We start from the raw sequence: 14,948 nt of genomic DNA, 5'->3' as shown, positions 1-14,948 counted from the left end.
TATTATAATAATTCATGGTTATTAAATAACACTTTTTAACCGTTTGTTAGATTTAACGCAGGTTGAGATCTGTGAGACAAGTTAGATCGTTGTAGCACTTCGCAGTGCAGCTGCTATAAACTCATGTTCATTTATCCTCTGAAGACTAGAGAGTCGAAGCTGAAAACTTCTTCAATAAATGTGAAATAAACATCATCTTGCGGGAAGTTCATCATTTTAGGTGTTGTTTGTTGGAACGGTTGTGTATTCATTAGGCTTAGGTCATGTAGATCGTCCATCATAAAACTGAGGATGAAATCTAACAAGCGCTAAGATTAGAATTGAGCGTTTTGGTGTAGAATTGCAGTGTGTTGGGTTCCAGTCTGGACGATGGGGCGGGGCGTGCTTGCTTTTTGGTATCTTTTATTTGTGTAATGGAACTTTTTGTAAAACACCAACGTGAAGCAATTTACTCATAATAAAAAAAAGCACTGGATGTTATGAAACCTGTGAGGAGAGAAGCAGTGCGGGTGCAACTGCACCCGCACTGAAGCGGCTTCTCTTCACTGAGCTATTTTTAAACCTCCATGTGTCACTCTGGCCTATTGGCCCAGTGAACCCTGCCAGGAAGGAGGAGGGGTAAGATGGAAAGTGTGTGTGCATGCATGTGTGGCAAGCGTTCAGAATTCTGTGACTCATAACGTCAGCAGTAAAGTTACTACAGACCTGAAGCCTCTAACTGACGGCGAGTGTTTACAGTCGGCTGCTTTCATCACTCATTAAAACAGGGATTCGCCTGCAGGCGGAATATTTATTAATCAAATACATCGCTGTGATCTTCCGAGTCCGTACAGTGTCTCCTGCTCTTATTATTCCGCCGCTGAGAAGAAAGCTAGTTGTTATTGTGGCGTTTATTTAAGCGAATCCTGTTTTTTTTTTTTTCCTCTGAAGTCCGAGCCGAGGCTTTGAAGTCAGGATGCTGCGGGTGGTGTTGCCATGGAGATGCATACAGATGAGCACGGGGGCTCCTCTTGATGTCTCATCAAATTATTCTTCTAATGGAATTTTTAATCAGAAAGCCATTTTCTTTCTTTCCTTCTTTCTTTCCTTCTTTCTTTCCTTCCTTTCTTCCCCCCCACAGTCTCAGTGGTGAATACATGTTGAGTGTGTCCTGTTATACCAGATTTAGTAATCAAGATGTTCTAAACACAAATCTATTATTTTGACTACATAATTCAGTGCTCTAGTAGACCCTCCTGTCTCATGGTACGACATGTTGAAATGCTTTTCTGCTCACCACTTTTGTAAAAAGCGGGTGTTTAGTAGGGCCGGGAGACACAGAAGTCATAACCCGATACGATGTCACGATACCTCGGTGGTGATTCGATTAATATAGCGATTTTGTAATTATCCCGATTTTATGAATATCATGATTCGATGTTACATTTTCCCCCTGATTTTTGTTACACTTTTAAACCTTTAAAAACGTAGCCAGTTTCTTCTAACGTTAGCTTTGTCATTTGAAAAGCAGGCGAAGAATTTAAACAATATAAAATAACTTTAAATGCAAGAATTTAACATTTTAACTTGCAATTAAATTAAACAAAAAGCTACATGGTTACTGAGCGTGTATCTCTGTCCTTCGCCGAAATGATATTATTTCTAATAACGAACTGAGCAAACATTTAACTTCTACCACATAGGATGAAAATGTGTAAATAGTTTAGAGTGCACCACCTGTAGGTTCATAAGGAAACGCCGACGTTTTACCTCGTCAAACACCTCATGAATCGCCACACACAATCACGATTCATAACTGAATTTATTTTTTTATTAATTCTTTTCCCCTCATCTCTATTGTTTAGGTTTACGACGGCCTTTCTTTCAGCTTCAACAAGTTACCATTCCTCTCTGAGGAAGATCAGATTAGCAGTGTATGAAATACTGACATCAGCTCGTTCAGCACCAGTGATCTTGTCACAGAGGTGGCTTTTTTTCCCTCCATTTTGTTGGTAAACATTAACTAAAGCGCTTAGCTTGTGTTTAAGTACATTCGATCCGATTAAAGTCTAGTCACGGTTTCTGATTGGTTTATTTTCCATTTACATCATAATACGATAACATATCTGCCAGACAGTATTGTTTAGATCTTCCCCAACCTTGGGAGGTTTTTTTTCTTCTTTTTTTTTTTCTTTTTTTTTTTTTTTTTTCTTTTTTTTTGACAATAATGCGTCATCAAAATAAATCACTGTCAGATTTTTATTTTGCACAGCGGTATGGCGCTCTTACTCTGTCCTGACATGTCGCGTATCAAAAGTTTAATGTCATATAAAATATTTACAGGCTTCTGTGTGTGAAGTGTTACCCTGTAAGGTTTTGTTCTGATTTACTGTGCAGAGTTTATATAAGACTTTATAGAATCTGACTCCAGAAAGAACGAAAGTGACCTTATTGTACAGACATGCATGGCCTTGCATTTAAAAAAAATAATAAATAAATAAAATACACTGATTTTTGTGGTGTGTAAAACACATGGATTGTAAGTGTAAAAGTTAGTGATGCAAATGTTTTAACAGAAAGTTATTGCAGGTGTTGAAGCGCAAGCTGTGTGTCACTGTATGACAGTTCACCGGCTTTACATATTCAGGTTAAAATTAATTTCCGTTAATTGTGGGTTGTATATTTTCTTCGGGTTCTCAATTTGTACTTTGCCCCTATTTTGCCATAAACCGCCCTCCCACACACATTTTTATTCCAGAGGGACATCCCAGCTGCATATGAGCAACACGCACACACCAGTAAGTGCCCCTAGTTGTTGCAGGCTGTGTCACTCTTTCGAGATTTACGCTCTAACTGCATTTTTATCGAAGGTGGCGCCTGGCCGCTCAGTGTGTCACTCCGAGCGTGACGTTCCACTCGCGGCGGCGGTCATCCATCACATCCGCGATCGTCATTAGGCCCACGGCTGAGAAACGAGAGCCTGACGGGGTGGAAGAAGAATAGCTCACGATACAGCTATTAAAGCATCCATTAAAAGTACAATTGCAGTTGTATCGGCATTATGGACGTCTTTATGGCTGATGTTATTAAGAAAGTCGGAGTAGAGATTGTGAAGATTATGGAAGACGGAAGGCAGCCGTTTATGACGAGCGTGAGACGTAGCGGTTGTATGTATTAGCTTTGCAAGGATAAAAGAGCTAAAGACTTGAGTAGATACCAAGAATTCCATCCCTAAAAATCTTGAAAACGTTAAGTCTTGGTTGGTTGGGGGATCAAATTTAGCGCGTTTCCTCCAGGTTTCCTCTGACGTTCCAAAGACATGCGGTGTGTGGAATGAGTCGGGATGCTGCCTTACGCCTCAGGTTCCTCCATCTCCCTCAGCACAGGATAAGTGTTCCAGGTTATCTATGTCTGGATAAAGATTACCCAAATGATTACCTAAATAAAGTTACCTCATGAAATCGTGTTTGAATATTGTAAGGAAATAAGAAACTGTAAGATGACTGACTGGTGGTAAATTAAATGTTTCATTATTAAAGAATCAGGAGTGGTAAAAAAAAAAAAAAAAGAAATGCAAAAACGTGCACAATCGGCGTCTGTCGCCTCTTATTAAGGGGATGAATAAATGTGTTGCATCAGCACGGCAGCTTGTTCTCTGTAGAATATACACACACACTTCATTTATTTCTCTCTCAGCTGTCACCTCTCACACTGAACACACACACACGTGGTTCAGCGGTGGTCCTCCTGCCTGGAGTATTTTTAGCTCACGGAGAATTGATGTTTTGTGCTCTTTACCTGGCGTTTACATCTTCTCTGCAGGAGAGAGGTGTGTGTGTAAGAAAGAGAGAAATAGATCCTCTCTCTTTCTCACACACATCATCTTGTATTAAAGAGGATTTGAAATGCTCTTGGCTTGTATTTCTTTGAACAAAACGTTCCTGTCGAAGGAGGTTAAATTAGACTCATGCAGGATGATAATCTGATGAGATCACTCGAACTGATCTGCGCTCAAAAACCTCAACCGCCATGCAGCTGCCTGAGAGACCCGAGAGGTCTGAGCGCTCAGGTTCTTCTCACACTAGCGTGGACTGGTGGTAATCTTTTTTCCTGGACCAATCACTGACCACCGTCATTCATAACGACCGATAACTGATTACTGTTTCTTCATTGGTCCATTATTTAATTACTGTTGCTCTCCTGTGACCAATTACAGATCAGAGGGGTTCTCTACAGCCAATCACTGATCACTATTATTCGTTATGACCAATTACTGATTACCACTATTCATAATGACCCATTACTGATCACCGTTATTCACAGTGACCAGTCATTAATCACTATTATTTGTTATGACCAATCACTGATCACTATTGTTCACAATGACCAATCATTGCCATACCAAGGGTATTAGTGGTAGCTTTCTCGCCTGCCATGCAGAAGGTCCGGGTTCAATTCCCACCCCATTCCCAAACCCCAGCCACCGGATGCCGTGCCAGTCCTAAGCCTGGTTCAGTTGGTCTGCTGTGGTGATCAGTGTTTGGGAAGTTACTCAAAAAAGTAATCTATTTTTTTCAAACGACTAATTACTACTTTCAAATTGTCATTTGATTACATCACTGATTATTACATGTAAGAAGTAATCAGATTACTAATTACGTTCCTTTGAAGTTACTTTAAAAACATCTGTCACGGCATGCGCCTGTGATGGGTGTGCCCTTCAACCTGTTGTCGCTCCTAGCTCACTTCGTAGGCTCCCTGCGAACAACCAATCACTATAGCTTCCCTATGACCAATAACGACAAACTGTTGTGTTAAACGGCCAGTCACTGATCACTATCGTCCTCTTTCATCCACAAGCTGTTAAGAGAGAACAGAATTCAGACTTTTTTTTTTCTTTTTCTTTTTTTCCAGTGTATCTAATATAACCAGTCGGCGGATTAAATATTCTCTATGAGCAGATGCTTCATTTTAAGGTTAAGAGTTACACACACACACACACACACTGACCTACAGTTTGAGTGTGCGTGTGTGTGTGTGTGTGTGTGTGTGTGTGTGTGTGTGTGTGTGTGTGTGAGAGGTATTTTTGTATTACAAAGAATATTTCTGACTAATGTTTGGATATGGAGGAGATGGAAGAGGAAGATGAAGAAGCTGAAGTAGGTGTGTGTGTGTGTGTGTGTGTGCACGCATAAATAAAGGAGAAGAGCTGTTGAAGATTAAGGACAGGCTGGATGGAGGCAGCTCGGTGTGTGTGTGTGTGTGTGTCTTTTGTTGCACACTCCTCTTATTCTCTTTTCTGAAACAAGTCCTTACTTTGCTGGCACACTGTCTGTCTCTCTCTCTCTCAGTCTTGGTGTATAAGCCGTGACTTTGAGGAGGGAACTCATCTCCACAGGAGCTGTTGTACTGATACACACACACACACACACACACACACACACACACACACACACACACACACACACGCGCACACACTCAAACACACGTTCTGATGTACTGAGAGTGAGAGCACTGTTATTTTTATTTTCTTTATTTATTTATTTTTCTTCCCCCTCTTCTGCCCTGAAGGCTGCATCATATTGGCGCTTCCCCTCCATCCATCCATCCATCTATCCATCCATCTATCTATCTTTCATTTCTCCTCTCCCTGTCCCCCTTTGATTCCTTTCGCTCCGCTCTCTGCAACTCGTCCTCCGTAATTAGGACGAGCACGGAAAATGAGAAAGAGAGAGGGAGAGAAGGAAAGCGTGAGAGGAGAGAGGAGTCCTGCTGATGAGACACACGCCACCGCCAGCCGATTGGCCGAGCCGTTGGTAGGGGGGGGGGGGGGCATCGAGGGGGGGATGGGGAGCCGCAACGCCATTGGCTCGATGTGCCCCTGAGGGACAGAGTGATAGATGAAGGCTGCGTGTGTGTGTTTGTCTGCAGGGAGCCAAGCTTCTCTCATCAACAGCTCATCAAATCAGCCGCGGCTCCGGCTGCGAGCACGAGGGTGTTAGTCAGCGCACAGCTCTCTACCTTCACCCACATATTTTAATCTCGGCTTCCTTTCTCTCAATTCATTTCAGCGACACAAGCATTATCTCTGTAGGTTTATAGTATATATCAAAAAGTATTGGCGTTTCTTTCTGTTGAATAAAACCTGCCCTTTTTTTGGTTGTCCTTTTTACCTCATAATTTTTCTTTCTTTCTAAACCCCTCCCTTTTTTTACAACCATATAAATATAAGATTATGAATCTGAAAATTAAAAATCTTTGTACCTACTTAAGTAAATGACTTAATGTTTTTTTTTTTTTTTTTATATATACAAGTCTAGTGCACACACACAAACACACCTTCACTTATCATCCATTCTGCTAACTAATGTTTAGTTCATTATTAAACCTGGGTGTCTCTGACAGCAAGATGAGACGCGCACATCCAGATGAGCACAGCTGGTTACGGCCGCGCGTTAACCGTCTCGCTAAAGCCTAAAAAGGTAACGGAGCTTCCCCGAACCCTGTAAGATGCCACAGGACGCTGGCGCCTTTTAAAGAAAGGTCCGTCTTGTCTCATCAGGGTGTCTTCTCACACACTTGTCCTGTTCTCCGGCGGTCAGAGGACAGAGAACAGCCGCCCTTCACTTTTCCATCATGTTAATATTTTTTATTTATTTTTATTTTTTTAAGGGCTCCAGTGCAGGATTCAGCGCAGCCTCCCAGCAACGGTTACCAAGACAGCAGACACCAGCAGCTGGCACCGTGCCCGCTGCAGCGGCGGAGGGCATGGGGGGTTGGGGGGAGGGGGGTGAGGCGAGGCTGGCTGGCTGGTTTATGATGATTAGCACTGATGATAAGAACGAAGCAAAGCAATTAAAATACTTTAACGATGCCTCTTTCATGTCCAGCGTCAGATGTAATAAAAGTCTTGGATTGATCCCCAGTTTCTATTTATTTATTTACTTCGTTATTTATTTTCTACGTCTTTTTTTGTTGCCTGAAAGCGATTCCCGTCTTTTTGTCATTCATTCACAGAAGCAGTGCACACCGGGACTTCAGTGGAAGGATGACGAGTCTCAGGTGTGTGTGTTTCGTAAACATGACTCACTTGTGTCGCTCGGCCGTGTGTGTTTGTTCACGTCGACGAGGTGCGATGGTTTAGAGGATCCTGCGCTTGATGCTCAAGTGCTTACATCACACACACACACACACACACACACACACACACAGGAATTGGTGCACATGGGGGGGTAAGGGCGGGGCGTGGCCGGAAGATGGTTATGATTGTAGCGATTACAATGGATGTCAAACGTCACTGAGGCGACGGTCATCTCGCAGCATGTTCGTCCAAACTGTAAAAGACACCCTTCAGAAAAATCTTCCTTTTTTTTTTATTTATACAGTCATGTGATCAGACCGAGCTCGTACATCACATGCTTTAGCGGTTACACATTACACTCTTTTTAGTTTTTTTTTTTTGTTGTTGTTTTTGGTTATTGGTTCTGTAGTTTGTTTTTAGGAAAAGGTTTGCTTAAGTCTTATAGTTCTTCAAAATGTGTCTCTTATTTACTTATTTATTTATTTTTATTACATAATTACAAAATACGTACTCTGAAATACATCATTATTCATCCTGGCATGCTTGAATTTCTTTATCTTTTCCTTTTTATTTTTTAAACGTGACATTTCAGTCCGTGTTATTTTAATTTACGTCTTGGGGGAAAAAATGGAAATTTAAACAAGATACATACACACACACACACACACACAGACCACAAGAAAACAGCCAGTCAGCAGAAAAAGAAATGAGAAAATATATCAAACAATTACACATTAAACAGAATAATAATAAAAATGTATAAGAAAAAGAAACTGAGAAAGGATCCCATCTTTCATTACAGATTTTCGAAGGGGTTATAGACATCATAAAAATTCCTGAATGGATGTCTTTATAGCAATTTTTTTTCTAGATGATTAAAATAGAAGACATCTTTAATCCAGTGAGCACCCATCGGTGGCACCGGCGCCTTTCACTTAAACGGGATCATTCTCCTAGCGCGAAGGCAGCTAACGGCTATCATATTGTCCTGAGAATCTGTGTTATATCAAATGAGCTCCTTCTTAAAAAACTCTTTCGCAAAAGTGCATTTTCCTAGCCAATCAGAACGCAAGGACCAGAAGCGTCCATGTCCTGGACGTTATCAAGTATTATTAATATTATTTATTTTTTTTTTTTCAGGCTTTATGTTCCTGCATTTCTGACAAGAGCAATGAAATCCTAAAAGCTAACCTAGTCTTAATCAGCTTTTAGTTATTATGAGTTAAAGATGAACACGGACCATACAAGCTACTCAAAATGTATATCACATGTTAAAAATAAATAAATAAATAACGTCACTATAGCAAATACAATTTGTTGTATAAAAATTTAAATAATTAAACACAGACGAGGCTGATCCTGTGTACACGTCCTTCTTTGGCAGATGCTAATGCAACAGTCGCGTGACAACGTGTCAAAAACAAACAAACAAACAATATGTTGGAAACCCAAACGAGTAAAGATTATTTATTTATTTTTTTTACCTAAAAAGCTTCGTTGTTTTTTTTGTTTGTTTTGTTTTTTCCCCACCATGATGGTTGTTTTGAGGAAAATTATTCCCGAGGTCTCAGGTCACATGATCTCAGTGCCTCGAAAGGGAGGTTGGGCCTAATTAGCATAGAAAAAGTAGAGGCTGTACAAAACAATTTTTAAAGTTTTTTTTTTTTTTATTGTTGGATAGATACACGATGCCAAAACAATAACAGTATAATTCATACTTTTTTATAAATATTATATTCTTATTTATCGTGTACTTGTATAGTCTGAATCAGTTTTTAAATGAAGGATATTTTACGGACTCGAGGTGAGCTTTGAGCCAGGGGTGTGGGGGCGCCGGTCTTGCTATATGAGGTCACAAAAGGTGGAAAACCCAATTAGCTTGTTTAAGCCCTTGGCAAAAAAAGAATAATAATAATAATTAAAACAGCAGGGAATTTTATTCAAATGTTCGTGTGTATCTGAAAAAAAAGTGTCCAAAAAGTGAATTTGTCATTGTAGGTGACCTTTAAAATGCACTCAGGTTTGTTAAATGAAAGCTAAATGCTGTACAACGTGTGCATTTGGAAAGCAGTGTACTCTAGTAGCTTAATACTCCAACAGATTCACACGTTACCTCAGGTCTGGGTAATAAATCTTACCATCAATATCAGTAAATCACATCAACGGATCTTTAGAGGTGAAATCTCTTCGGCGACGGTATTTGACGTGTCCGGTGCAGCGTCATGACGCATCCACCCCTTCGGACTTTTCGTATTATGTTGAATAAAATACGGAATGTTCTGCTCGTATGTTTTTCTGTCCTCGAAACACAGCGCCATTTCATATAGAGAGACAGAGAGAGGGAGATCTCATCCTTTCACACTCTCTCCCCAAATAAATACTCCCAAACTTCCCCTCCGTCCGCCTCTCTCACGTCGTCTGTGTGTTCGCTTTCAATCCTCATCTTACCGACTTCATAGCAGTAGTGCCTCGGCTGAATACCGAATACATGCCTGAATTATTTTTCCCCTACCCCCACACCCCCCGGTCTCCGTCTTCATACTTCTGAGCGATTGTCTGATCCCCGTTCCTCTCGCCCGCTCGTATCACGTTCCCCATGTCTGGGGAGCGCTCTCGCTCTTCCGTCAAACTCGACGTGTCATGCATGCGCCGGGTCGCGGGGGCTTCACAGCGGGGAGAAGAGAGGACTCTCGCCATTATACCGCCATCGCTCCGCAGAAAGTGACTGCCTTTTTTTTTTTTTTTGCCTTTTTCTTGTGTTAGTCAGACGAGGCGCAAATTGTAGCGCTGTCAGATTTCACACAAATTGCCAGATCTGCCTCGGCACGGAAACAAAAGGAAATTTCAGCGATGGTTATTCATGGGCTTTGTGAATACGTGTTCAGTATTCAGGCCACGGCGCTTTAGCAGTGTGTGTGTGTGGAGCATTCGCCTTCCTTTCCAGCTCACATGTTCTCGCTCCTGATTTAGCCCTGATTATTCTTCAGCATTAATTGGCCTCAGAGGAGACGTCCTGACACGCCTGCCCTGTGGAACGAAGGATGAAAGACAAGGCCGTACGTTTGATCCCCCTACCAGCGCAAACGTGCAGCCCACAAAGACGCCGCCTGCAGATTTTTTTTTCTTTTCTTTTTTTTAAATTTCGTCTGCTTACGTCATATCAGGGGAGACGATGTAATGGTCAATGATAACGAAGAAAATAATTGTGAAAGTATGGCGTCTCAGGTCATGGGTGCAAAGCTTAAGAAAATTATTACTGGGAAAATGATCAGTGACGGGGCGTGGTTACACCAAGCATGAAACTTATTATTAGCACCTTGAACTTCCTTTTTTCTACGGAACGCCTAAAGGGACATGAATGAGGGGAAGAAATTCTTTTAAAGGAAACAAAAATTGTTTGCAAAAATTGGCAAAAAAAAAATCCCCTTGACTTTTTTTCCCCTAGATTACATTTTTTTTTGTCCTTATCCTGTTTTCTTTTTTTTTTTTTTTTTTTGCCTCAACTTTTTTTTTCAAGGTGGAATTATTTTTTATTTTTTTCCTGCAATGCAATTTTTTTTCTACCCCTGTCCCTGAGTGCTTAGGGGCTCAGTAGTTTTCTAACAAAAGTGCAAAATATGAACTAAAATTTTCATGCAATGAAACCTTGGATTGCGAGTAACATGATCTAAAAGTGTTTTGCAAGATTTTTTCAATAAATTTTAATTTGATAAATGAGCGAATTCTTGACATATGAGTAGTACGTATATGCTTTCTCTGCCCAGTCGATGGTTTATCTTTCTCTCGCGCGCTGTGGGATTGTAGGTAATCATCTCACATGCTCGGTTTCAGTGCGCGTGTCTCCCCCCCCATCGCCCCCCCCCCCCCAACCCCTCCTGGATTCATAGGTTAGTACTTTTTAACTTTGTAAAAATTTTGTGTTTTTTGGTTGTTTTTATTTTTTTTTATTTCTGTTGTTCTACTAGGAATTTTGGAGAAACTTGTCTATTTATATCGCTGAACTGAAAAAAAATAGCATGTTTTCTCTTCTTTTAAAAAATATAACCATGATTCTGAGGTCGTGCTTTTCAAAATACACACAATCAGTGTTATATTTATAATATTTCATAATAAAACAAACACGGATGTCATTTGCACGGTAAACTTTTGGCATAAACATTATTAATTTTGATATTTTGTCAACTTGTATGCATAACACCAGGATACATTATATACACGTGTGTGTGTGTGTGTGCGTGTGTGTGTGTGTATATATATGTGTGTGTGTGTATATATATATATATATATATATATATATATATATATATATATATAAAATATAATATATACACACGTATGCATAACACCAGGATACATTATATACACGAACGGACTGTGGTTCACGTGTATTGCACAAAAAATAGACACTGCAGTGCACCAGATACCAATATTTACAATTATATACAATATTTTCAGTGTAAGTAAATGTATAAAATGTGTAAAGTCTGGTTTATTGTATATGTATGTTTGTGTGTGGGGTGGGTGGGAAATGAGTCGGCCACAGCGGTTTCGATAAATCAGTCCGAGAGCACGATGATAGAAAATGTCCCGATGACGAATAATCCTAATTTCGGAAAATCCTCAACAAGACAGAGTTCGCAGTCCAATACAGTGGAAAACAGCTCAGAGACAAAATGCCGTCTGGGATTCCCCTTTCGATTTAAAGCGCAGAGACGACACTGTTACAATCGACGTGTGAGATTCATCATCTTACGCGCAGTTACAATTTTTGGCCACATGGTAAAAATGACACTTTATAAAAGTATTATTATAAATGCATAGTTGGATGTTTGAAGCCTCTTTATTAACGCACACCGGCAAGTCTAACACATAAGCATATATAATGTTTTGTTTATTTATTTATTTTAATCATTGTGCCGACACGGATCTAAGTTTTAAGTGTCTCTTTAAGAGTCTGGACCTCCTCTTCTCGTTTTTGACCTTAAGTAGAAACGCTTCCTGGCTCTCGAAAACTGACCTCATGTTCTTGAGCTCCAATCCCATAAACAGGTCCTCATGCTCCATGTTTCAGTCAGCAGACAGAGGGGGAGAGTGAAGTCATCCCCCCTGTAAAGTCTCTGAGGTTTTTATCCTGTTTGCTCACAGATTCCCATAAGCCCCAGCTATAGTGCTGGGAAACAACTCTAAGCTTTTTGTTTTTTTTCCATCGTATGTGGAAATAACTGGTTACACTGCGATTACTCTGGGGGGAATCGAAAATTCAGGCTGCAGAGAAACAGACTGAGCGTTAGGGAAAGATCCCGGTCAGCCGTCTAGGACAGAGGGACTAGACTCGTTGCGACCTGCTAATTGCTGCTCCCACAGATATCATGCAGGTTGAATTTAAGTCACAAGAAAATAACAGACAAACAATAGTATAGAAAGAGTAATAATAAATAAATGTATATAAGAGTGCAGATATAGTTAATGGCAAAGATATAGTAACTCGTGAACATTATTAAAAAAAAGGAAAGAATATATAGATACACACATTATTATAATAATAGTAATGGGAAACTCTGCCCTATTTGACATGTGATTAGAGATTACGGCGCTGATTTATTTATTTATTATTTTATTTTTATTGATGCATTTCCAAATGTTTTCAAAAAAAGCATGTCTCCATGCTTTGAAAACGTAAATAGATTTTATATATATATATGTTTGTGTGTGTGTGTGTCGCAGGACTTGTCAGGCTCTATAGACGACCTCCCGACGGGGACTGAGGCAGCTCTGAGCTCGGCCGTCAGCGCCTCGGGATCCACCAGCAGCCAGGGCGAGCAGAGCAACACGGCGCAGTCCCCGTTCTCCCCTCACGCGTCACCCCGTCTCTCGGGCCTGCGCAGCGGACCCTCGCCCTCTCCGGTCGGCTCACCCGTGGGCTCCAGCCAGTCACGATCCGGACCCATATCGCCCGCCAGCGTGCCAGGTAGAGATAGAGTGCGGCCATTTTTTATTTGTTTGTTTTTTTTGCATAGTCACAGTTTCCTTCCCATGCGTCTGATTCCCAGTATACATGTATCGCGTCTCCGTTCACGCCGCAGACAGTCAGGACTCCCCGCCATGCTCCCACGCCGGCTATTAAAAATGGTTTAAAAAGCCTGTTAGCATGTTCTGAGACACTTCACCACCCAGTCTCGGCCTCGGCGCGGGCCGTCGTTAGCATGAGCGTTTTGACAACCGAAGTCGGCGAGTGTGTCTGGTCCTCACTCTTCGTGCTCCGGATGTCGCTAACGAGGGCCACGGGAGGCCTTTTTATTCGTCTGTCGATGTTTCACCCCTGCTGAGAGAGCTGGCCTCCATTAAGCTTGTAGTGAACAGACTGGAAAGGACACACACACACACACACACACACACACACACACACACACACACACGGTTTTATTTATTTTTATGGCAGCTGAAATCCATGTAACTGCATTTATAGGTTTGGGTTATTTTGGTAATAGAAGAGTGTTGCAGTTATTTTCAGGTGTGTGTGTGTGTGTGTAGGTACCCAGATGGCTCCGCAAACCCCAGGGAACGTATCAGATGTGGCCTCCCATTCTACCCTCAGTCAGTCGCCCATGTCTCAGGAGAGGGGTGAGTGTAACACACACACACACACACACACACACACACACCTCTACAGCAGCAGTAACAGACCTCGTATTGGTCACTTGTACATATGTTTTCTCTCTCAGCTATACGCGTTACCATTTTCCTCCGCCATTTGAAATAAACAGCCTCATTTGAGTGACGTATTAACACCTGTGACGGCTGCAACGTTCCAGCGTTTTCTGATTCATCAGGTCGCTGAATCGTAGCTTTTCCACAACTCGCGGTCGAACCCCAGCGTCTCGCTGCCTAAGTGGAAGCGGAAATAAAACTCCGAATGAAATGGACTCGCGCGTGATAAGAGAGTTATGTCTATAGAATTTGTGTTAAACGCGGCTCACGTTTTTAACGACTCACGAATCGCATGGGTCAGAAGGAGCCGCGTGTACGGAGCAGAGCAGACAGAAACTTGATTATTTCAAACACGTTATTGTGTCTGGAGTAGCAGACTGGACGCTCTAATCCAAGACTAATTATAAAAGGGATAAATAATAATAAGATGCAAGAAAGCCACACAATCGTCGAGTCATTTATTCAACGCCGCTAAGTTTTCTGTGATGAGGGACGTCTTCAGGAAAGAGCTTAAGAGAGAAAAAATAATAATAACAGAAAAGCTTCTGAGGAAATTAATGTTAATAATCATCACAGATAAGCCACGCGTCAGCACTCTTCCTTGTCGTAAGCGTCACTATTATTATTATTTTTAAAGACAAAAGGAGCATTACTTAGTCATCCAGGTTATTTTTTTATTATTTTAAAAATTATACTCAAGAATTTATACTCTTAAATTATAGTTAAGAAATCTGTTTCCCTTAAAATGCAAATTAGAAAATCCTGTACGCTTTCATTTCTGACTTTTTCCCCACCCCATTTGTTAGGATTTGCCTCCAACATGCATCGCACCGGCCCCGCCCCTCAGTTCGGGCTCCAGCAGTCTGGACCACCCATGTCCCCTCACCCGTCCCCGGGAGGCCCCGTGCACCACAGCATGGGCTCTTACCAGCAGGGGGGCCCAGGGTACGGGCCCCAGGGTGGGCAGTATGGCCCTTCAGGTAACACGCCCGTCTCATCATCACTTCAGATTTTATTCTCAGGTTTTTGTCCAAAAAATTCAGGTTGCCCTTTAAAACACAGACCGCACAGTCCACAGGACCAAAAAAAGACAAAACACACCAGCGCTGTGTTGTCGCCTCGGAACAGGACGGGGAAGTAATCAATCAAGCGTGTGGTAATAAATAGCCCTGGTTTACGC

The 14,948-nt window shown here is 41.5% G+C and overlaps 1 protein-coding gene across 5 annotated transcripts in view; it reads left to right on the top strand.

Moving 5' to 3' along the window:
- arid1b (AT rich interactive domain 1B (SWI1-like)) overlaps window positions 1-14,948 on the top strand; it is a 69,233-nt gene that overhangs the window by 26,645 nt on the left and 27,640 nt on the right. For all 5 annotated transcript variants that reach the window (XM_053488732.1, XM_053488730.1, XM_053488731.1 and 2 more), the window contains exons 5-7: window positions 12,785-13,028; window positions 13,592-13,681; window positions 14,575-14,748. In XM_053488732.1, the coding sequence (XP_053344707.1) occupies window positions 12,785-13,028; window positions 13,592-13,681; window positions 14,575-14,748 (508 nt within the window). The remainder of the gene's footprint in view (window positions 1-12,784; window positions 13,029-13,591; window positions 13,682-14,574; window positions 14,749-14,948) is intronic.

Source organism: Clarias gariepinus, chromosome 27, assembly GCF_024256425.1.
Source record: "Clarias gariepinus isolate MV-2021 ecotype Netherlands chromosome 27, CGAR_prim_01v2, whole genome shotgun sequence".
Classification (NCBI taxonomy): Eukaryota; Metazoa; Chordata; class Actinopteri; order Siluriformes; family Clariidae; genus Clarias; species Clarias gariepinus.
The sequence above is the reverse complement of the archived record's forward strand: the minus strand, read 5'-3'. Positions and strand labels throughout refer to the sequence as shown.